This window comes from Pseudorasbora parva, chromosome 14 (genome assembly GCF_024679245.1).
Source record: "Pseudorasbora parva isolate DD20220531a chromosome 14, ASM2467924v1, whole genome shotgun sequence".
NCBI lineage: Eukaryota > Metazoa > Chordata > Actinopteri > Cypriniformes > Gobionidae > Pseudorasbora > Pseudorasbora parva.
The window spans coordinates 20620438-20643062 of NC_090185.1; the positions used below are offsets into that span (position 1 = coordinate 20620438).

General features: G+C 36.3%; 2 protein-coding genes and 1 long non-coding RNA gene across 3 annotated transcripts in view; 1 reads left to right on the top strand and 2 right to left on the bottom strand.

The window, feature by feature from the left end:
* On the bottom strand, positions 1-18859 carry lama3 (laminin, alpha 3). Its single transcript, XM_067415810.1, has 38 exons — positions 18537-18859; positions 16290-16403; positions 15430-15548; positions 15185-15265; positions 14998-15095; positions 14702-14743; positions 14406-14557; positions 14206-14316; positions 14017-14128; positions 13743-13904; positions 13269-13465; positions 12170-12286; positions 11946-12100; positions 11731-11872; positions 11221-11320; positions 10496-10612; positions 10238-10408; positions 9941-10092; positions 9670-9861; positions 8798-8946; positions 8537-8699; positions 8322-8449; positions 8082-8220; positions 7825-7929; positions 7573-7721; positions 7365-7479; positions 6883-7026; positions 5650-5780; positions 5440-5571; positions 5174-5360; positions 4189-4301; positions 3941-4118; positions 3714-3863; positions 3453-3615; positions 3239-3369; positions 1626-1716; positions 1402-1518; positions 1-1308 (listed from the first exon to the last, which is right to left on the bottom strand). The coding sequence occupies exons 1-38, from the start codon at positions 18735-18737 to the stop codon at positions 1172-1174; spliced, it is 5157 nt and encodes a 1718-aa protein (XP_067271911.1). The 5' UTR covers positions 18738-18859; the 3' UTR covers positions 1-1171.
* LOC137040320 (uncharacterized) lies at positions 16414-20957 on the top strand. Its single transcript, XR_010897881.1, has 3 exons — positions 16414-16482; positions 18859-18930; positions 20701-20957. It is a non-coding gene; the product is annotated as an uncharacterized lncRNA (long non-coding RNA).
* Positions 19727-22625, bottom strand: part of cts12 (cathepsin 12) — an 8380-nt gene continuing 5481 nt past the window's right edge. Inside the window, exons 3-9 of the mRNA XM_067415812.1 lie at positions 22447-22604; positions 22005-22127; positions 21727-21891; positions 20995-21216; positions 20735-20903; positions 20158-20263; positions 19727-19858 (exon numbers count right to left, since the gene is read on the bottom strand). Of these exons, the coding sequence (XP_067271913.1) occupies positions 19759-19858; positions 20158-20263; positions 20735-20903; positions 20995-21216; positions 21727-21891; positions 22005-22127; positions 22447-22604 (1043 nt within the window). The 3' untranslated portion in view covers positions 19727-19758. The remainder of the gene's footprint in view (positions 19859-20157; positions 20264-20734; positions 20904-20994; positions 21217-21726; positions 21892-22004; positions 22128-22446; positions 22605-22625) is intronic.

Genomic DNA, 22625 nt, shown 5'->3' on the forward strand with positions numbered 1-22625 from the left:
AGATTCATAATACATATATTCAAATATAGAACAAATAATATAGTGTTTTAGCAACTTGGAGCAATTACTTTTTCAAAGTGGTCTTATTCAAGAGAATATTGTTATTTTCGGACACAGGCAATTTGTTCACTGATCTTTTTCCTGCATGTCAGTAGGTGGCGACAAGCAAGTGCCTTCTGAACGAGCCATTTAATAATTCACGATTTGGTAACACAGATACAAAATAAGTTTTCTTTAAAATTTGTGTCTACAAATCTACTGATTCCAGAAATAACAATAATTCTGTCTTCAGTTTGTTCACGAGCAAAATATGTGAGCAAAAAAAGTGCCTTTCCAAGTCCCGTTCAGGCTCAAAACAACAGGTGCATCCAAATTTGCACACTTATGAACTATTCTATGCCGTTTTTTGGTATAAAATAGTGTGAGTATTGTGTTCACACAAAAAATTCCAAACTTTAAATAACCGGATGAAGCATTTAATTAACCAAAGAAAAAGTGTTAATGTTGGACTGTCACAGCTTTATGTAGCAGATGGGGGAGGGGCTATAAGACTCTAATGTTGAATGACAGAATAACCGTATAAAATTCATCCACTACACAGTATATAGTGCTTAAGTACATAGTGTATAATTCTTCATTTGGGACACAACTAAGGAAAGGGGGCATGTCTGTTCAATAGTTTTAGCCAATGAAATGCACCTTCACAGGCAGCCTACAATAATTCCATACACTCACACAGAAAGTGAGAGAGACAGAAAGAAAAAATAGGAAGAAAGCTTTCTGCATGGCCTGAATGAGGAAGAACATATTATTCAAACATTAATGGACGCTATGAATAAATGATGAAAGTGCAGGCAGACATCTCAGTAGTCTTTATGCCCTGAACTTCTTGGTGTGATGCATTGAACACCACAGAAGTACTGCTGTGTAAATACACATATTTACACAAGGAGAAGCCAACCGGATGGCAAGAGCAAGCACAGGCAACCAATTTTAAATATACTTTATTTCCATACACTTTAAAAATTTGCATCCGTCATATACAATGATTTGAACAATTTTCATAGTTGAGGAAATGTGCTAGCAATTCCCTTCAAGAGAGGGACTCAAAACAACCCCTGCATTTTGTGTAGCAAGTCTATTTTTAAGGTCAAAGTATTTCATTCTTCCATTATTCCATCGGGCACTCGCTAGTGTTTATGGGTCCGAATACATTCACGTCCTCAAATGAGACAGGATTTTGATTAAGCCGTATATTCCGCAAACACCCCGTATAAGATGTCTGCATCTCCACTCCGCTAACTTTCTCTGCATTAACAAGAGACAGAACTATAAATTATTATGTACTGAAAGGCATTTCATGCAAGAAGTCATTTTTTGTTACATGAATGCCGGCTTTACCTGAAACGCCACCGATGTAAATCGTTCCCTGCGCTGAAGGACCCGATACAGAACGCCGTCTGACTCGTGAGGTTGCTTCATCTACTCTCAGCTCGATAGTTTTCCGCCGTATGGACACTGTGGAATACGTATTTTAAAGTAAATAAAACCTCACTTATGTTTCCTGTGAAAATGGTCTTTTATAATTTAATCTACATTGTTAATAAAAAAAAGTAAAGTAGTACCTATCACACTGTGAAATGCACCACAGAGGGGTCGTGTTGGGGTCAATGCGGTGCCATAGCGGTGCTTTCCGTCGTTTGCTTTTACTACCACCTAATGAAGGATAATCCCACACAGATCAGATACTATATGTAATATTGAATCTAATTATAGCGTTAAAAGACATTAACACAAATGCAAGCTGCATAAGCTTGATTACAGACCTTCTTAAATTCTAAAGTGTCCACAAGAGGCACTGCGGTCATTAGCAAACCCTGGGTCTCATTCACTAATTGTGTGAATCATTTGTGTTTATTTACATGGGAGAGCTTCTCGCAAAAAGAAAAAAAAAACTGCCTAATTCAAAACATGCGCATATAAATAATTAATTTGATGTGAATTTTGATTACATTTTAGTATGAAACTAACGATTCGATCAGTGAAGGGGGTGTATCTCCTCAGTAGTTTCAATTAAAGGCAAGTATATTAACACAAACAAAAGCTACATAAAGGCCTGGGTATATATATTGTATTTTCTGCATCTAGAAGTGTCTCGCAGGCAGCCTTGTCCGCTTAGATTTTTAGATTATACGCAACTGTGGACGAGCACGGATGGCCGAGTTCGACACAAGAGCAGTACAATTGCTGACTCCTCTGTCTTATTTGCGCATGTGCTGTCGCACACACAATCATTACATTTACAAAATTATGCAGTCTCAAAAATTAACTGCGATCCCTCATGACGAAAATAACGTCACGCGAACTGTCGAAGTATTCTTTGGGCTTAAGCCTGATTACAGACCATCTTGAATTATCAAGTGTCCACAAGGGGTGCTAGCGGTCATTAGCAAACCCTGGGTCTCATTCACTAATTATGTGAATAATTTGTTTACACATAAAGAGCTTCTTGCAAAAAAATTCTGCCTAATTAATAACATTAAATGAAATTAATCCGTTGATGCGTTGCGTTGTGCCGTGACAGCAAGAAGCTGTCTACACTGGACGCGACAAAGCGACCATTGCAAAGCATTTGTCCTTCATGTCAGTACATTATAAGTACAATGAGATGTAGACAACATCACTGATTATAATGCTTTACTTTTAGTTTACTTTATTTTTCAAAAAAGACCATGTACAATTTTTAACATAAATGTTTCCATTTCATGTATTGTTCCGGATTTAGCCCAAAGCTAATTTTCACCCACAGTCCAATGGGTAATATTGTCTTTTGTCGCACCGCTCGCATCTGGTGTAGACAAGGTGTAACTGAGACATGCTGTCTTCTTCTATGGCAACATTTTGATGAAAATCTTAACAAGAAATTGCTTATTTTTTAACGCGAAAGATAGCCATTTCCTATGAATGTCTGAGAATTCGGATTCGTTAGTCATTATAGGTAAATAACTAGAACAGTGTAACTAACAGAATAAATAACTTAAAATTAAGTTTAAGATTATGATCATATATTTTTACTGTAAAAGGTTTTTTACCAGCACAGAAGCACAAAAATATTGTTTGCATGCTAAACATTAGCATTCTGCACTTGCGTAGCTTATTCTTTCAAAAACCATTACTATCCATAATACAGCCAAAATACAATGTTTTTTAAATAATCTTGAACGATATTTTTATTCACCTTTCCTCTCTTGAGAAACAGAGTGAGCACCCGTCCACGGTTATCGCTTTTGTGGAAAAGGAGGCCGGTGGGGTCCCTGGGTCGAATTTCAAAAGCCAGGTCATACGTAGAACCAGTGATGAGGTACTTCTCTGCCAAAAAAAAACATTTATTTAATTTCTTGACCCTATTTTTCTGTCACAATACACATTTGTGATAACTTAAAGGGCCAAACCTAAGACCAAATGTGCGCCATTTCCAGCAAAATATGCCCCCTTTTCAGTCACGCCTTCAAAACAGGGCATGACCCCATGATTGACAGCTGGAAGCCCAAAGAGAACCTGGGAAACCATGAGGTCACGGATGCATCCGATTATACTCTTCTGAGGGACTTCTCCCTGTAAAAAAGAAAAAAAGAAAAGTGTGAGCCCTTTTACAAGAGCACAAGACTTGTGGTTATCCAACGTGCTGAAATAAGGAAGTTGCACTTTCGTACATATGTCTTGTCAAACGTCTGAAGTTGTCCGTGTCCCACATAGACTGGAGACCTCAGCTCATGTGTGGATCCTTGCAACTGCTGTCCATCAAGTGTTCGAACACCATCCACAGCAAGATGAAACTTGTGTTTCTCCATTCTGAACTTGATCTGTGTACACGTCATGAACTAAGAGTTAGTTTACGCACAGTTACAAAAATGCACCATTTTAGCATTTTGCTACATACTTTGTGCCAGTCACCATCATTGATCTTCTGAGAGGAAATCACTTCATCTGCCCCAACAGAGAGTTTTACTTTTCCATCATACAAATACAGGATCACAAGAGGAACACCATGTTTCCCTGAGATATGGAGTAAAAGTCCTTCAGATGATGTGGTCCGGATGTCTAGGGAGAAATGGGGCCTGTAAGACAAAGATCATCTCGTAAAAGAGCTACAAAATGAAATATTAATATGTCATTAACGTCATTTACCTGTTATGGAGTTCCTCCTGATTTATTTTGAACTGACTTTGGCTGTTGGAACCAAGGTGGTAGGTGTGTTTGACAGATTTTGGGTTTCTGCAGCCTTGCCTAAAGCTTCCCTTCTAAAAACAACAAAGCATAGACTAACAAATGACATTAAATATCACATGTTATGTATTGCCCCTTAAAATGTGTATTTGTTTATTGATCTCAGTGTACAATGTTTAAAGGTGCATTATATTTCTCTGTTAACATGTTATCAACTCAATGCGGACACCTAGTGGTGTGGAGGCACTTATGCACCAAAACATTTCAGTTGCAACTGCCATTTTAAAGATAACCTATTTGTAGACAAGCTCATCATTACTTTGTTTTGCAACCGAAAGTGTTCGGTACTGGGGGGTGCTAAAGTCATTGAAGTTCATGTGAACATGGCGGCCACCATAAGAGTGTCCTGCTTTATATAGAAATACTTTATGTGTACTTGTGCAGCTAAAAAGGCATTTTAGAGACTAGCGATACCTCTGTAATTTTTTTTTTTTTTAGTCTCCCAGACGCCATTTTCAGTGCTTTTCTTAATTATTTCTTAAAATCCTTGGTTTTGTTTTCGGGGTCTACTAGAATAGGTTTCCATGGAATATTGGAAGGCGGTCCACTGGAAGCTAGATATTTTACTTTATGAAGTTTTAACCCATCGATTTACTTGTTTAACACTTTATTAACCCCCCAGAGCTGTATAGATTACTTTTATAATAGATGGATGCACTTTTTTTGGCTTCAAATTTCAGGCTGTCATTCACTGCCATTATAAAGCTTGGATTAGACAGGACATTTTTTTAATATAACTCTGATTGTATTCGTCTGAAAGAAGAATGTCATATACACCTAGGATGGCTTGAGGGTGAGTAAATCATGGGATAATTTTCATTTTTGGGTGAACTATCCCTTTTAATGTTCTAAAAACATTTTTCAATATTTAACATTGTTGTAGTACCTCTCTTCCCGTTCTGTCAGTAACGCTCTGTTCAGTTTCAGTCTCTATAAACCCTTTAATTCTGGCATGTCTTGCACGCTTCCTAGTGGTGTCCAGACGGTGGTGTTTTGATTTACAGAATCCCAAAGATACACTTCCAGTCTGATTGAAGCTGCTCAAGTCAGCTGGAATGTAGTCGCTCTGTAGACTGAATCATAAGGCCATTGTGAGTTTCTTATTTCTGTTATGTCATGATAACGCAATGAGAGTAAATCATAACATCAAACCTCCGTATATACAAGTTCCTCAAACAACCTTCAAATAAACCTTCCCCCAAAATAACATTTTCTCCGAGTTCATCAAACGTGGATGATGATGGCGGATCTTCAATGTCTGTGTTGTCAACGTTTAGCTGCATCCTGATGGGACAATTTCAACATGAAGTACTGAAAAGCAGGTAAAGTGCAAGTAAGTATACCAAGATATTTTCTACTTACCCCACGCTGCTTCTGTAGGCTGTTATGTAGTGCCATTTCCCAATTTCGCATTTGTTTCTGGAAGTTAATTTTTCCTTACGATCACTCATTTCAACAAAGCCGTCTTTCAAAGACAGCAAAAACTCATTTTTCTGCAGAAGGAAAACATAAATAAATCTCTTATTTATATCTTTAATTGTGTTGAATTAAAGCTGCAGTCCGTAAGTTTTGCCTCTTTGTCGCCATCTCTGTTTGAAACCTGCAATTGCAGTTATTTGCAGAATTACCATCTTTACATGGGTTGTGCATCGGCACGGCTCCTCAGTGCGGATGAATCTAATGTTTTGAGGTGTATGTGTGGCTGTCAGTCACCGCAACGGTGTGGATAATGTACTTCGGAATCACAGATTCTATGTCTGGGAAGTATGACAAAAATAAGAACTTTCACCGGAATTGAACAAGTAAGTAACATGTCTGCCACTTTTGTTCTGACCAACTGAGAAAAAAAAAGCATTACAGTAAATCGTGCTACCAACGGTGATTAAATCTAACAATCATTTAGCTCATATCACATGAAACCGTGAAAATTATTATTATTGTAATACTTTGTTCTCAACAACATCACTACATGTATTTAGTTTGTATTAGCGTTACTTGTAGATTTCAGTGTCTTTACAGTGTAATCTATTGCTTTTGACTACGGGTGAATCTCCAGTTGTCACTGATGATTGTAGTTTGGACCTTTCTGGATTACAATCCGGCATTAAAATGACAAGTTCAATTATTCCAGCTGCTGTGAGAAAAGGCTACAAATGAAGACGAATGGTGCTCGAATTTCCCACGGAAAGCTACCAGTACTACTCAAATTATAACACATTATTACAAGCTTAAGTTGCGAATCGGGCTAAGGTAAAGAGATTTGAACACTGGTTACGTACTTGCTCAAATTGATTTTGGATAATTTTTAACCAAAACAAGTTACGGGTTGCAGCTTTAAATGTATTAATATATATTATATTTAATAGTTATATTTATTTTGTTGTATTATTTATACCTTTATATATATATTTTTTTTATTATATATATATATATATATATATATATATATATATATATATATATATATATATATATATATATAAAATAAAAAATATATAAAGGTATAAATAATACAACAAAAAAAATAGAACCATCAAAAGCCATAAGCTTAATCTGAACCCTATTTATAGAAATATTAGTTCTTGATTAACTAACCATTCCACCAGTCAACATTAAGGCTGGAATATTTTCCTGGGATGTCTTAAATCCAAATGAAACCATTGTCTCATTGTCTGTGTCTTTAACAGTGGGTGACATCGACAAAGAACTCCCGAATTCAAACATAGCCTCTCGGGAACCCTGAAAACACAACCAAGCAGAAACAGTTCAGATGAATTTTCTCCTGATGCACATACACCGTCAAGTAGTGATGGGCACTTTCGAAACTTCTTTGTGAAGCTTTGAAACATTTGCGAATAATTTGTTTCGAACCAGTGATTCGGAGAGTGTATCAAACTGCCAAAGTCAAGTAATTTCAGAAAATTAGGCTTCATCATAACTGTTTCCAAATGTTTTATGTTGTGCCACTAGGTCTCTGTCACCAGCGTGTAGCGTTTATTTTGTGAAGCAAATAGTTCGGTTTCAGCTTTGCTTCTCCCATCACTACTTGTAAAGTAGTCCACAAAAACCAGTCTTACCAGTAAAGGATTTGGACAACCTTGGACAATTCCAACTTCCTCTGTAAAAGTAGAAGCAATATCTACTTGTAAGTTATTGACACATCCTCTAAGTGACGGAAGAAAAATATTATATCTGGAAGCAGAAAAATTATGTAAAAAATAATATTTAGTTGAAGAAAACTGAAGAAATGCACAAATAAACATTAACAAAAGAGAATATAAATACTTTTCCCGGACTGCAATCGGAACACCTCCGATGTAAGCCTCATTGAAGAGCCCTTTGACATATCCCAAAAAAATGTTGATATAATCTGTGACAACTATTGTTGTTGGTCTTCTATCACTCATAGTCATTCTGATCTGGATGAATTTTGTCTAAAGGGATAATATAATATAATATAATATAATATAATATAATATAATATAATATAATATAATATAATATAATATAATATAAAGAGGTTATGGCAAAACTTACTTGGGGAAATACTTTTAATTTGGACTTTTCAACAATTATTGTGCCATTGTTTTCCCCTCGCAAAACAATATAGCCTCCTTCCAATGTAACAAAGAAGTGAGAGTTCTGTAAACAAATACAAATTATTTACATTTAATTTCAATCTTGTGACATTAAATATCAAACAATTGTTGACATTTTTTATCTGGAAATAAATGCTAACTTTTTGTGATCCAGTACTGGAAATCAAATCAAAGGGTTTAAAACCAACATTTTACCTCGTCTCCCATGTAAAAAAGCACAGCATCCACTTGATGACTCAGAACAAAGAACTTAATAAAAGAGTTCCAGCTAGATATTTCCACCTTTCCGTAACCCGTGCCATCAAAATAATCCCCCAATGTGCTGACCTTTCCCCTAGGGATGTAATATCGGAAAATTGACACCAAACTTTGAAGTTCTAAAACAAGAAAAAATGACTTCTGACGGCTTAAGATCATCTCAACATCATCACGTACCTTCGACACACGTCGTTTTTCTTAATGTTGACGGCACGTCGAAAGTTGAACAAGCTGAGGATATGATCATTTAGAGTCGTAAACTCAATACAGCCCTTGAAACCTGGATACTGAAGCTCTACAGGGGGCTGGAAGCAAAATGTAACAGGTGTAATGTATTATACTGTAAAGAAAGCATTCATACCAAAATCTCAGAGTTTTGCTGACTTATTTACCGTAAAATTGCTTGGGTATCCGCCCACGTATAAGACGACCTCATTGGGATCCAGATCGAGCAATCCATTCCTGTTTCGAGGCCGATTAGTCATGGGCGGCAGCTCTTTGGGTTCAGTTGATGTGAAAATCTGTGTGTATATGACCTGTGCGTCTTGATACACTCTGATTAGCGAACAAAGGAAATAAAAAGAGATGGACAAATGGTCTTCAGAAATGCAAACGTACGCAATTTGCAAACTTCTACTATGACGAATGTTTACCTGCGGAAATCCACCCTATCCATAAAGGCATTGATATTGTTGGACTTGGTGATTTTGCTGGTCTCCATCTCATAAATATTGCTGCCCAGTTTGTAGACACAAAATAGGACATCATTCCTCACAACCAGGCCAATAAAATCCTTGACTGTCTGTTGGTCCAGAGAGTTACATATAAAAAGATGCCCTACTATATACACCTTGAATATCAAAATAAAATGCACCATTATTACAATTCTGGCTGATATTGATAAGCCAATAAATGTTTTCATGTTATGGATAACCGATAATTGGCCGATATTTAAAAAAATTATATTATTTTGTCTAAATAAAAAACCCTAAATAAAAGCTACAAAATTAGTTTAGCATCACAACATTATAAAAAAGGTGTTATTGATTTTGAGATTTGCTAAAGATTATTCAACAGTGTTATTATTAGCATATTTAACTTTAAGTGATAAACAGATCACAGAAAAGCTCTTCTGAATGTACAGATAATGAAAATGAGCATGAACCATCTAATATCAATAAACTTTTAAAAAATCACTAATATCAATTTCAATATATTGTGCATCACTTATATATTAAAGGGATAGTTCACCCAATCAAAACAAAATTCTGACATAATTTACTCGTCCTAAAGTTGTTCCAAACCTGAATAAATTATTTTGTTCTGCTGAACACAAAGAAAGATATTTGGAAAAATGTTTATAACAAAGCAGATGTCTCCGCCACCATTGACTAAACATAGTAGGAAAAAATAAATAAAATAAAAAAATTCATATAGGTTTGAAACAACTTGAGGGTGAGTAAATGATGACAGAATTTTCATTTTTGGGTGAACAATCCCTTTAAGTAACGAAAGGTCTCCTCACATGTCTATTTCCAAAGTAAAGAACAAACTGGTCGTCTTCATCAGCCAGTTGGCGTCTACGCCTTCCGTCGCCTCTAGGTTTTGGTTGGTGAAGAGTAAGATTAAGAACCGTGAAGGCTCGGAAGTCTTCCAGGTCTTTAGGAAGTCGAAGTTCAATGTGACCATCACCGGAAAACAAGATCGGCCCCCTGATCTTGGAACATAGGAGAGAAGCAAGAGGATAAACATCTGAAGGCGGTTGGAGAAGCATCTCTTCTCCCATGAGCACTCACTCTGTTGGCCGCGTCTCTGGTCTCTTCGATCATTTCTTTGATTCTCTGGATGCTGCTGGATATATTTGTTGAATCAGGCAAGTGCTCACTTTGGTTCTCCACTTTGTGCAGTGTGTCAATTAGTGAAGGGAAAGACTGATCCAGTTCTGTCACTGTAAAAGAGATCCTTCAGTGATGCTCCTCAGAATTAAAGAAGCCAGGAACACAAACGCTCCTCAGATTTTGTATTTAGATATCTTTAAACTGAGTAGTACTGAAGTAGATCAACTAAAGGAAACAAAAACTGAGAAGACTCACATGTTTTGTTGACACCATCAAGTAAGTTGTCCAGGTTTGAATCTTCAGAGGAAATGTTCATTTTGCTCAATTCTTCGCTGATGTTCTGCATTCTGTTTATTGCATCACTTGCTGTAGCGTTCACATCTGAAGCACCTTCCTTGGCTTGGATGATGAGGACGTCAATATCCTCTAAAATAATTAAACCACCAAAGTGCTCATCTGACAAGACATTACAATATTTATTGTGGGAAAATGATTGCGCAAAATGCTTCTCACCCCTTCTGATGTTGTTCATCCTCTCCAACACATCTCGCAAGACTTGCTTCAGCTCGTTCTGTTTGTCTTTGGCCTGTTGGATCAGGTTCTTGTAAGCTTCACATTTCTGTGTAACATCTGTAGATGTAGACAGTTTCGTTACTACACAGCACAACATCTCCATGAAAAAGCCCATGAACTCATATGATTAGGATTGTGTTATTCTTAAAAGTAGATATTTTTTGGCTTGATATACTGGATGGCTTAGTCCTTCATCCACCCTTTTTTTAATTGAGTGTTCAGCGGAGTGGTCCAAGATCTCAGGACTTTTGGCGCACTCGAACCATGAATACATGTCTGGTTTCAAGGAGTTTTTGTGGTTGTCAAAAAAAAGAAATTCTAAAAACTCCTTCCCTCGCAGGTCAATTCGACCCCCTTAGGATTGAATGGAATGAGAGGAATGCTTCAGGTTTTTCTGAAGCTATAAACTCGAGAACTGATCATGTTATATTATTTTTTTCCCACAAGCAGTCCACTCTCATTTATTGGAGAGTTATATTGAATTTAAGTTGAAAGAATTATTTATTGATCAAATCTAGTAATTTGAAGATAAAAAAATAAACCATTAAAAAAATAGAAAACATATAAAAAATAAAATACTAAAAGTTATAAAAATACCCACAAGAGAAGGATTTGTTACAGCATGCAAGGGAAGGATGAAGGTTAATATGTGAAAATGGCAATACCTTCTAGCTGTATCTCTGCTTCCTTGGCTTTCACCAGCAGAGTATTAGCATGATTTTTCAGATCTGTCACTTTATTTTGTAGATCTTGTTCTTGCACATCCTGGGGAATAAAATTAAAAGTTTAAATTAAAAAAAAGATAGATTTTTTAAAGATTTTTGTTTGCTTATGGTGGTTACAAGTGGAGTGAAAACAAAAATGTTAAATATATCTGTATAATATCAGTTATAGGCCCAATTCAACTCAATTACATTGGTCAGAATTGAGTTGCCCCAACTGAATTAAATTGAGTATTTGCATGTTTTTTCAGCTCCATGGCATTATTTTGTCGTTATTGTACTTGCACATCCTTGGGAATAAAATTAAAAGTTTGATTTTTTTTTTAAAGAGAGAGAGAAAAGAAATGTGTGTTTTAATTTCTCTTTAAGTATTGTATATTTAATCAATAATGCATTATCTTCATCATTTAATGCTAATTTATAGTCATTTTATTTCTTTATCGCATGACATACTTTGAATGCCTGGTCTGCTGCTTCTTTGGCACGATTGGCGGCAGCTTCCGCCTCCTTTATAGCATCTGTAATGTCTGTAAATGCTCTGATGGCTTCGATTGCTTTCTGAACAGCGGTTGTGTTGGTGATTGTCAGTATAATCCTATGAGACACATGTACTCATTAAAACTTCAGTAAAAACAATGGGATGTTTGGAGGACTTTTGAAACATGTACATTTGAAAGTCCATAGCCAGCTTCGTAAGTTCCTGCGCGTGCTCCTCAGCCCGTCTCACAATTCCCTCCTTAGTAACCGCAATGGAGAGTAGCTCGAGTTTTGCATCTAGATCAGTTTTTGCTCCATCAATCAAAGCAGCCAGATGAGACATTTCCTGGCAGAGAACAAAATGTAAGTATCCATACTGGTGAACGTTTTACACAAAAATATCATTATTTGTCACCTCTGTTAGGGAATCCATAATTTCCTGAAGATCCATAGTCTCTTTTAGTGTCTTTCTGGTCATGTTCACATTGTCTATGATGTTTCCTTGATTTTTCCTCAATACTTTTAACTGTTTCTGTTAAACAAACAATCAATGGAGGTGTTTTATGACATATGTGAACAAATGCAGATCTTATATTGCAGTGGTTCTCAAACTCTGTTAAGTTAAAGGCAAAATATGTAATTTCCGCCGCTAGAGGTCGCTTATTCAAAAGAAGGGTGTAGCTTGATGACACCTTGTTTTCCCGGAATCATGGGAGTTGTTGTCTTCACCTCTACAGCCGGTGAAAAAGATTTCAATAGGACTCAGGGAGAAATCATATTCATGGATGATCTAACGCATTAAAGATTAATTAACGTCACTGTTGTATGAAGCAGGGTGTGGCTGAAAGCTGTTAGAACGGAACGAGGCCACTGGAGCTAATGAGAGACAAGTGCAGCACATGGATCAAGAGCAGTGGAGCTTTTATTATGCCGCAGACGACCTCTTCCGGTACCATGTACTCTGGGTTCGGGCCAAATTCCGAGCCCAGAGCCCTCCCCCGGACAGCATGCCAAATACGCATAATCTTTACTCTATTTAATTTGATGTAAGTGTGAACTAGTGAATCATATTAAATGCATTTGATTGTGTTGAAAGTTATCTTATAATGCAACTCTGTGTGTTCAATCGGCTGCTACTATAACACTTGTTTCACACTGGGAGTAACCCAGATCAATATTAGGCATGGTAAAACATTACTCTCAGTAAATCAAGAAAGCGAGATTTAAACAATAAGGAAATCGAGAGTAACCCAGGTACGATGTCACTGATAGGCGACGTACGGACACAGTCCATGTCCTGGTTAAAATTGCTTATTTCTCTGGATTTAAACTTTCTTGGAAACATTTGGGATAATGTAAGTACAAAAGTCTACAAAATATATAATATTGTTCTAGTAGTTTTTGAATATTTTAATCCAAATATCTTCATATTGTGCCTTTAAGTTAGTCCTCAGTCAAGAAAGTCACTGTTTTACATTATTGAGGACATTCGCCAACTATTATTTGCTGATTACCAAAACATTTTTCAGCTGTTCCTCATTGAGTTTATTCACACCATTGGCCTTGATCACATCAAGCTGTGCATCTATAACCGCCTCTTGTATATCTCGAAGATCTTCCATCCGATCCATTAGATTCTTCCCAATACGATCTGCCACCACCAAGGAGCCATTCAGAGGAACCATCAGGTTGTTCAAGATAAGGTTAAGTACTGTAAGAGAAACAAGAATGCTTTCGAACCCAAAAAGGTGCTTGCCACTAAAACAAATTCCTAAATCAGGTTTTTTTTAAACCATTCCTGCTCCTTGAGGACTACTACTGTCCCACAGAGTTTAGCGCCAACCTCAATTAAACGCTATTCAAGGTCTTCCGGATTACCAAAACAATCCAGGCAAGTTGGAGCTAAACTCTGCAAGAACGTTGGCCCTCCAGGAGCAGGAGTTGACACTCCTGTCCTAACTGGTGTATTTTGGAAGCGATTGACCCACGTGTTTGTGCTTTTCTGAGCTCCTGGTTAGCCAGCTCTCTCTGAACCCTGCAGCTATGTCTTCGCATCTTCTCCAACATCCATCGGGCTTCTTTTAACATCCTGGTTAATTCCTCAGTGTTCCCACCCGTGTGGTTTGATCGCTTCAACTCGTCCAAGAACTCTACGTGGGTCAAGAAGGAAACATGCAACTGGTGACCTTGCCAGCATGTTGGAAGAAGACATTTCAAGAAGATATTGGTTATAAAAAGCTCAGCTGGATCTAGTGGGTTCACCTTGTATCTTTCGTAAGAGGTTCACGCTCTCAGATCGAAGGTTGTCCCCTCTTTGATAGGTTTGGTCCAAAATCTTTAGAAGCTGAACTGCAGTACAGGATGTCTCAATTGCCTGTAGAAACAAACACAAATTGTAGTTTGTTGGATGGATGGCATAAAGATAAACCACCATAAACATAGTTACAGTACCTTGTCATTGAGAACAGTGAGGTCATCTTTAACACTTTTGATATCAGTTTCAAGCTCCAAAACCTTTGGTTGCAATGCGAAGACAGATGCAGTATAACGCCACACCAAAACCTAAAGAAGGGAAAACTCATTTTAAAAAAACAATGTGTGGAAATACATTAGCATTCCAAAGTGCTGTTGTGGGAAATTGTTGTAGGGACCTTTGTATCAGCAATGGCATCTTCAAGTTCTTCCAGCCCCGTGTATGAGGTAACATTCCGACTAAAAGGCTCAAGCTGATTCTTCAGTGTGTCCCACTCTTTATCCATCGCTTCAAGATCATTCATTAACTTAATGACACAGATATCGCACTCTAACAGGAAAAACCTGGAGTTAGTTAATCCAGATCTCAGTCATGCATTGTCACACTGCACATGCACATGTAGAGCTATATAGTCTTAGAATATTATTAAATATTCCGATTTTTTGTTATGGTTTAAGGATTGTGAGTGCAAACCGTAGCAATTGCCAGTGTGTGGGTCATCAGCCTCAAAACAATCTATGAGAACAAAGAAAACAAATTTTCTCACTATAATATGAATTACATTTTTAGAGGTTTAAAAATATGAATTATACTTTTTTATATATTTTTAGTATTTAAAAAAATATATTTAAGCAATCTAAACTTTTATATTATTTTTATTACTATTTTTTTATTTATTTTTTATTTAAGCAGCCTACATTTTTATATTATTATTATTACTATTTTATATTATTAATACTATTATTATGTCTACTTGAGAGCTTGCTTACCGCCTGTTTGTGGGTCACATACGTAACCGTGGTCACAGTCACATGGTTGACAACTACCTCTTTCCACTAAAGGGTTTCCGTAATATCCGAGCGCACAACTAAAATATGAAGTAAATGAGATAAATCTCTTCAAAAAGATTAATGCACAATATTTTGCATATTTACATATTTTAAAAACCAGACACACCTTTCACATCGAACCCCAGAGTAACCAGGCTTGCACAAACATTCAAACTCATCTCCAACCCGTAGACATCCAATAGCAAAACTGCACAAACAAATTAATAAACAATTATTTAATAAGCAATTAAAGCAATGAAACAATAAATAATGTTAAAAAATATTTAAAAAATCTATTAAAAAATTACCAACGAATTAAATAAACAACGCAAACTTTAATTGATGTATTTTTATGATTGTATGACATTGCACCTGTTGGATGGGTCTGCTAAAGGGCACGGACACATTCGACAGGTTCTCAGAGCGGCGCTGCCATAGTAACCCTCCATACAACGCTCGCAGTGGTCACCTGCTGTATTAAACTGGCAGTTCTGCAAAAAATTAAGTTGTTAAATTAGAGTTGTTTCAATATGACAGGACCACAATGTGACACGGCAAAAGATGCATCGAATACACAGCTATAAAGTGGAGATGCATTCCTCATAAAAGCTGACCTTATTGTTATTGGTATCTTATGTTATGGTCGACTATGATCACAAATAGGGGATAATTTAGGAGTTTTAAAATAAAAACTGTTATATAAAAATATAAGCATTGACGAAGCGAAAGCAAAGCTACATAGCCTACAGAGATACCTAAAAATAAGAAATAATATAAATTATATTAAATGTATTATAATTAGTGCTGTCAAGTCAATTACTCACGATTAATCGCCTCCAAAATAAAAGTTTGTGATTACATAATATGTGTGTGTACTGAGTATAATTATTATCTATACATAAATACACATTCATTCATTCATGTATATATTTAATAAATATTTGCATGTATATATATTTAACATTTCTGTCTTAAATTTATACATGGATGTGTGTGCATAATAATTATACACAGTACACACATATATTATGTAAACACAAACTTTAGTTTTGGATGCAATTAATCACCATTAATCTATGTAACATAAATAATTACTATACAATGATATTTCATATAAAAATTATGTATTATATTTAAGTTGGCTAGATAAAAGCTTGGGTGTGAAAGATTTAAAAGATTAGAGATTTTAAAAAAAGAAGAAGAAAAAAAGAGATTTTAGGATAAAATCATACCAAACATTTTCCAGTGTGTGGTTCGCAGTCATTGGACAAGCCATTGCATTTGCAAGGTACACACTGTCCCCTATGCGGTCCACTTCTCTCCATGTAATAACCACGATCACAATCCTAAAATGGTGCAAAGGCAGAGGTCAAGATCATCATATGAGATCCAGGCACGTGCAGACATTTGGAAAACCCTACAAAGGTATGCTATACAGGCATTGGTTAACTTATATGGTAAAAACATTAGTACTGTATAATATTCATTGGCATTTACCCGGTTTCAGGGGACAAAACCGAGGAAATCAAGGCACTGAAAGCGAACAGTGAATCACAATGAATGGAGTTGCTAGTTTTTGTAGGCCTGTGTGTGGTTATAGTTTGGACCACATGGGTCAATGAAAACACAAGTTACAAATCTGAACTTTAACCCTTAATATACGGTATTATTTTACAAATGTGATATATATATTAACAAAAAGACAGATAAGCAACGAGTTCCACAGATGTCTTCCCTTTATACAGCGGGTGTCATTTTTGCATGTTTATTTTGGCTGAATGCCAGTGCGCTCATGTTAAATCTGTTAAAGAAAAACATGCTTCAACCTGCTGGTCGGGGGTCCTTTAATTCCTAAGAAATATTGAATTAGACAGGCTCAGGGTTGCAACTGTCACGCATCAGAGAAAGAGCTATCTGTTATTCCTTGAGAAAAAATTATGTCGACGATTTGCCATTAATTGACACTATTTCAACACATTTTTGTGCTCAAAAAAGATTTAGTACCCTAGTTCTCTTACCACATGGCGCAGTCCAGACACTTATTTTTGTATTACAGTTTTATATTTACATTAATTATCATCGCGTCGGACAAGGATTCGATTCGAACTACAAACACGAATGCAAGTCGTAACTACAAACATGGCGAATGTGAGGCTATCTAACCAGACTAAATATTTATTCAGTGTTATCCACTTATCTGCAACAGCATTTTAAACTTTCTGTAATTATACATTTGGTCAATAATTTTAAATACATCAATTGCAAACACATGAGGAGAGTCCGTGCTAGCCTACATTTCTGTCTGAAACGGTAGGAAATTAAATTCAATTTAACTGTGATATGATTGACAGGGCAGAGTTTACGTGACAAAATAACGCCACGTGCTATCGGAATTATCATAAATATCTTACTAGTTTCCAAACTTGGACATATGCGCCCTCTCGAGTCAAAATTTGAATGCTATATAAATGATTCAAACGAATCGTTTTTGTGACCTGGTTCGAGTCATTTACGAAGTGGCTGAATTCGTATATTTTATGAACTGTCAAGACGTTGATGCATTAGACCATAGACCGTAAAAAAAATATGGACGACTCGACATCATCCTTTTCCGCTTGGCAGATTTGAAGCTTTTAGCTATGGCTTTTAGGCGGCCTCATGGGCATGGGCGGCCTGCAGGGCCTGCACGGCGCGGACATCTTGGGACCGAGTCTGCGCAGTAGCGATTTCGGGACAGGAGTTGCGCAGTAGAGCGCAGGAAGTAGAGCAGGAAGTACAGCTGCGATATCAAAAGCCCGCCCACACCTATGGCCCACACTCTCGCAAATGCAGAACAATTAATTATGTTGGTGTGAAATAAACAGTTATGTAAATGTAGAAATTAAAGCTAAAGCTCCAATTTGCTCGCAAAAATTTCGAAAAAAGTCAGTTAGTGCCTCAGTGACAACTTCACTCAGAGAAGCCGTCAGTCTCAGCTGTCAATCATGACGTCACACCCCCCGATTTTAACAGATCTTACATTGTACAAGGTAAATTATTTCAAATTCAATTCAACTGTGACAATATGATTGACAGGGCAGAGTTTACGTGACAAAATAACGCCACATGCTATCGGAATTATCATAAATAGCTTACTAGTTTCCAAACATGGACATGCGCCCTCTCGAGTCAAAATTTGAATGCTATAAGTGATTCAAACGAATCGTTTTTGTGACCTGGTACGGGTCACTTACGAATCAGTGGCTGAATTCGTACATTTTATGAACTGTCAAGACGTTGATGCATCAGACCAAAGTAATTGGTTCAATATTTGTTGTTTTATATAAAAATAAATACAAAATAATAATTTTAAGAGCTGCTCAAAATATCCCCAACAGACCACTAGTAGGCCTATGGGTGGGAGACCTGCTCAGCAAAGACCAGTTAAGGCTGGTTAGGACTTTTTACATTTTTTAGCCCCTTTTAAAGTAACATCTTACCTTAATGTGTGTGGAATCACAATACTTCCTGAAAATATGCCTCAATGACTCTTGATGGTTGTTTTTGACCTGGATATCATTGTCCCCCCAGAATTTTGTTGGACGTCCCAGCTCATCTGCATATACCCAGAGATCCAGAGAAAAGAGAACCAGTATTCCAGTCCACTTCATTTGGACTCCCAAGAATAAGAACTTAGCCATAAATATACTTGCGATAAATGCATTCACAAGACTATGAGTCCATCGGACAGCAACCTGCTTGTGGTCTTTACTCTTGAAAAAAAGTTACAAAATTCCCTTTTCTTCCTGTTTGTCTCTCCAGGTGTGTGATAGCAGTGTGTACAGAGGAGAGGTAGGGCAGTGATTTTTACCCACCTGCTGGCACCACCAATAGGCAAGTCAAGGAATATCTGTGACCTCAAGGAACTTCATAAATTATTAACTTTTTATGTTTCAGCCCTAGCATTGTCTAATTTTTAACATGTATCTATTTTATTCATTGGTTGATTTATTTCTGAAACATTTTTAAGTGTATTCATTAGTCAAAAACGTTATAAAAATAAAAAATAGATATATTTTACAATGTAGAATTTGTTTATGAAATAAACAATTAGATGTTAAATAATTACATTTAGAATATTGATCATTATAAATAAGTATACAATTATTATCTTTGTAGCATTGATAGATTTTAGCAATACTTTTTTGTAGCATTTGTTTTTTAATAGTTAAAACAGCAACTTAAATAGTTTTTATGTTCATTATTAATATTTCTTTTAATTTAACATCCTCATAAATTTGTGAATATTTGTGTGCGTTTTAAAGCACATTTGTCATGTATGAAATGCACTGATTAAATACAATTTCCGCAGCACTGCACAACAAAAGTTGTTGACAACGCAGGTTAATCAACACACTCAACTAGACATAACAGTTAAGCATATGACCTTTTCTCCATTAGTAGCCTATTGTGAGAGCTAAAGTCTTGTAGGATCAAAACACACCTGGTTATGTGACGAAAAACCACAAGAGTTTACACAGTGGGAGAGGTTGTGTGAAAAAATCTGATTAAGCACACCTTAAGATGGGCTGCAAACATGATCCGTGGCAAGAATAAAACACAGCTCTGTAGTGTAATAGTTGTTCTAGTGCCTAAAATGAACTGATTTCTGACACAAAATTTTGACCTTGTAAGTCTTTATTGAAAAATGTCTTGTTTGTCTCACACTATGGGATAAAGAGCATAGCTGGCGATCCCACAAGTGTTTTTGCCATTGCGTATCATTCGCATGTAGCCTCCTTCTCCCCATCCTGTACCCCAACTGAGAAAAGAAAGGAAAAGAAAAGGTCACAAACCTAAAAAGGTATTACCATGCTTTTTTTTGTGGACATAATAATAATAATGATACATTTTATTTATAAAGCATTTTACATGTACACTGAAACATGGTATTCTATAAAGTAACTTTTTGTTACCCTAATAAAGTTATCTACACTACAGGTGTACAACATTTAATAGGTGTGTTTAGTTTGTTGTGGTGTGGTGTGGTGTGTTGTGTTGCTAGCAGAGTACATGAGGTGTTAATGTTCTCATAAACCTAAATGATGGGTGTTCTCTTACCTGTTTTTGATTATCCAGTAATCTTTGCCCTCCTCTGAGCCATAACCAACCACAAGCACAGCATGGTTGAGGTTGTTAGGGTTACAGTTTGATTCCTTGTAGATTCCTATGAATATAATATAATATAACACAATATAATTAGTTGAATTGTTATATAATAGTTAAATAAATAAATAGTCACTATGAGTTAGTATAAAATTATTTTATTACGTTATTAATTATAAATGTATATTGAATTACATATTAATTAAATATGTATGTATAAATTCTGTTTGTAAATTCTGTTAATTAAACATTATATATATATATATATATATATATATATATATATATATATATATATATATATATATAATAGAATGCTTTATTTCAACATTACACAAATATGTATTTTTGTGCACATCTATATTTATATATTATATATATAAAATAAATAGTCAAATAGTTAATATAATAGTAAAAAAATACAAATAGTACAAATAATAATAAAAAAAATAAAAAATTTAAATTCTTATTTTATGTATCATTTTCTTTTCTTTTCAGAATGGAAATAGAATCAATAGAAATGAAATCTCACCTGAACTGTAGAAGAGAAAGCTTGGATGGTCGGCATCTATAGCGACGGTGATTGGACCGACGGTTGCCACGGCGTCAGCCAGTGCCTGCTCATCTCCGGCCGGGATGAACCTGTAGTCACTGATTCTGGCAACAACTGAACTTCTGTCATAGAAACAGGGCTGAACATCCTGGTGAAACCATAACCATACTTTCAGAATGGCCATCTCAGAAAAAATCATACAGTCTACTTCTCTAATTCGAACGAGCAAGGTCTCTCACCGCTGACGTGTAGGGGTAAGTGCTAGAGCTCTCCAACCCTTTATTGATCACATAATCATAGGCGTTCGCCATCCAGGCTCCGCTGCAGCCGTACGTGCCGTAAGACCTGGAGCAGTCCACCAGCTGCTGCTCGCTGAGGGACATCAACTGCCCCGTCCTCTTGAACATCTGGCCTTCGATGGCACCCGTAGTGCTAAAGGCCCAGCAAGACCCACAGTATCCCTGAAAAATGGACAATGACAAATGTCTTTCTTGCACCAAACATACAACATTTTCAACAGTGTGTATATCCCAGCCAACAGGGAACAGCTAACATTCTGGGAAGGTTCTCACAATGTTAAGAACAAACATTCTTAGTTATCTGGTCTTTAATAATGTTCTCAAAAATGTTCTCAAAAAATGTATTTATACTCGTTCATTGAACTTTTTTTCTGTAATGTTTCTTTCATCTAACATTTTTTAAATATTACTACTTGTATCAGGATGCTCAGAGAACGTTCAAAAGTAACGTTCCCATAATGTTTGATGAATGATAAAGCCGAAAGTTTTCTTAGCATATCTAAGAAAACACTTTTAAAACATTTACATTTAGAGAACATTCTGAAATAATGTTTTCATAACTTAATGGCAACGTTAGCAAAACGTTCTTATATTATTTTCTGAATAAAACTATACTTTGAAATAAAAAGCACATGAATGATGATCAACTAAGAAAATAGAAGAGAATCCCACCTGGTCTTTGACTTCAGTCACATATCCTTGTGCCCGATAGTCAACATTGGTCAAACCCAGTCTGTTAGCTTTGAAACGGAGTGCCTGAGCGGATGCGATCTTTCCTCTCCTATCTATCGGGCCATTAATTTTGGCCCCCAGTAAACGGTTGAACTCCATACTGGTCTGAAGAGAACATAAAAATGAGATCAAATATAATCGTCCACACCCCTAGGTGTCAGTATACGACCACCTTTAACAAAGGCTTTCTCGTAATGTTTATGAATCGTTTTACTTACGAGGTCACCGTACTTGTTCATTGCCATGCTAAACGTTGACAATCCGAAACGAAAATCTTCATTGTTTTTCTCAATCATCCTCATGTTGGTCTCCCAGATGGTCTGTCTCAGAATGTCATCACTCTACAGTTATAAAGAAAAATAAGAATTACACAAAAATGCATTACATAACATTCAGTATAAAATATAATCAAGTTAACACACTAATTTTCCTAAACTACATGTTTATACAGGGTTACGATAGTGTTTCAAACCTTTTAATTAAAAATCAAATGTTTTTAAAGGAACAGTTCACCCAGAAATGAAAGTTCAGTCTTTATTCACACACCATTACGTTTTCGAAACGTCTCCTGTTGTTTTCCAGCATGAGTGAATAATGAGTGAATTTTCTTTTTTTGGGTGTACTGTCTCTTTAAGCCACACCCAAATGAGCATAACTGACCTTTTCATCGTGGGATATTTCATGGGCCCTTTTCCACAGCGTCCAATCTGAGGCGACCTCCTCTTCTGAATCTGCTGCCACCTGCACAGGCGCCCACATCAGGAGCGCAAACACTGCCGCCCTACCGAACAGCGCCACCCAGTGTGCTTGATAGGTATCTATGCAAAAGACACATTACA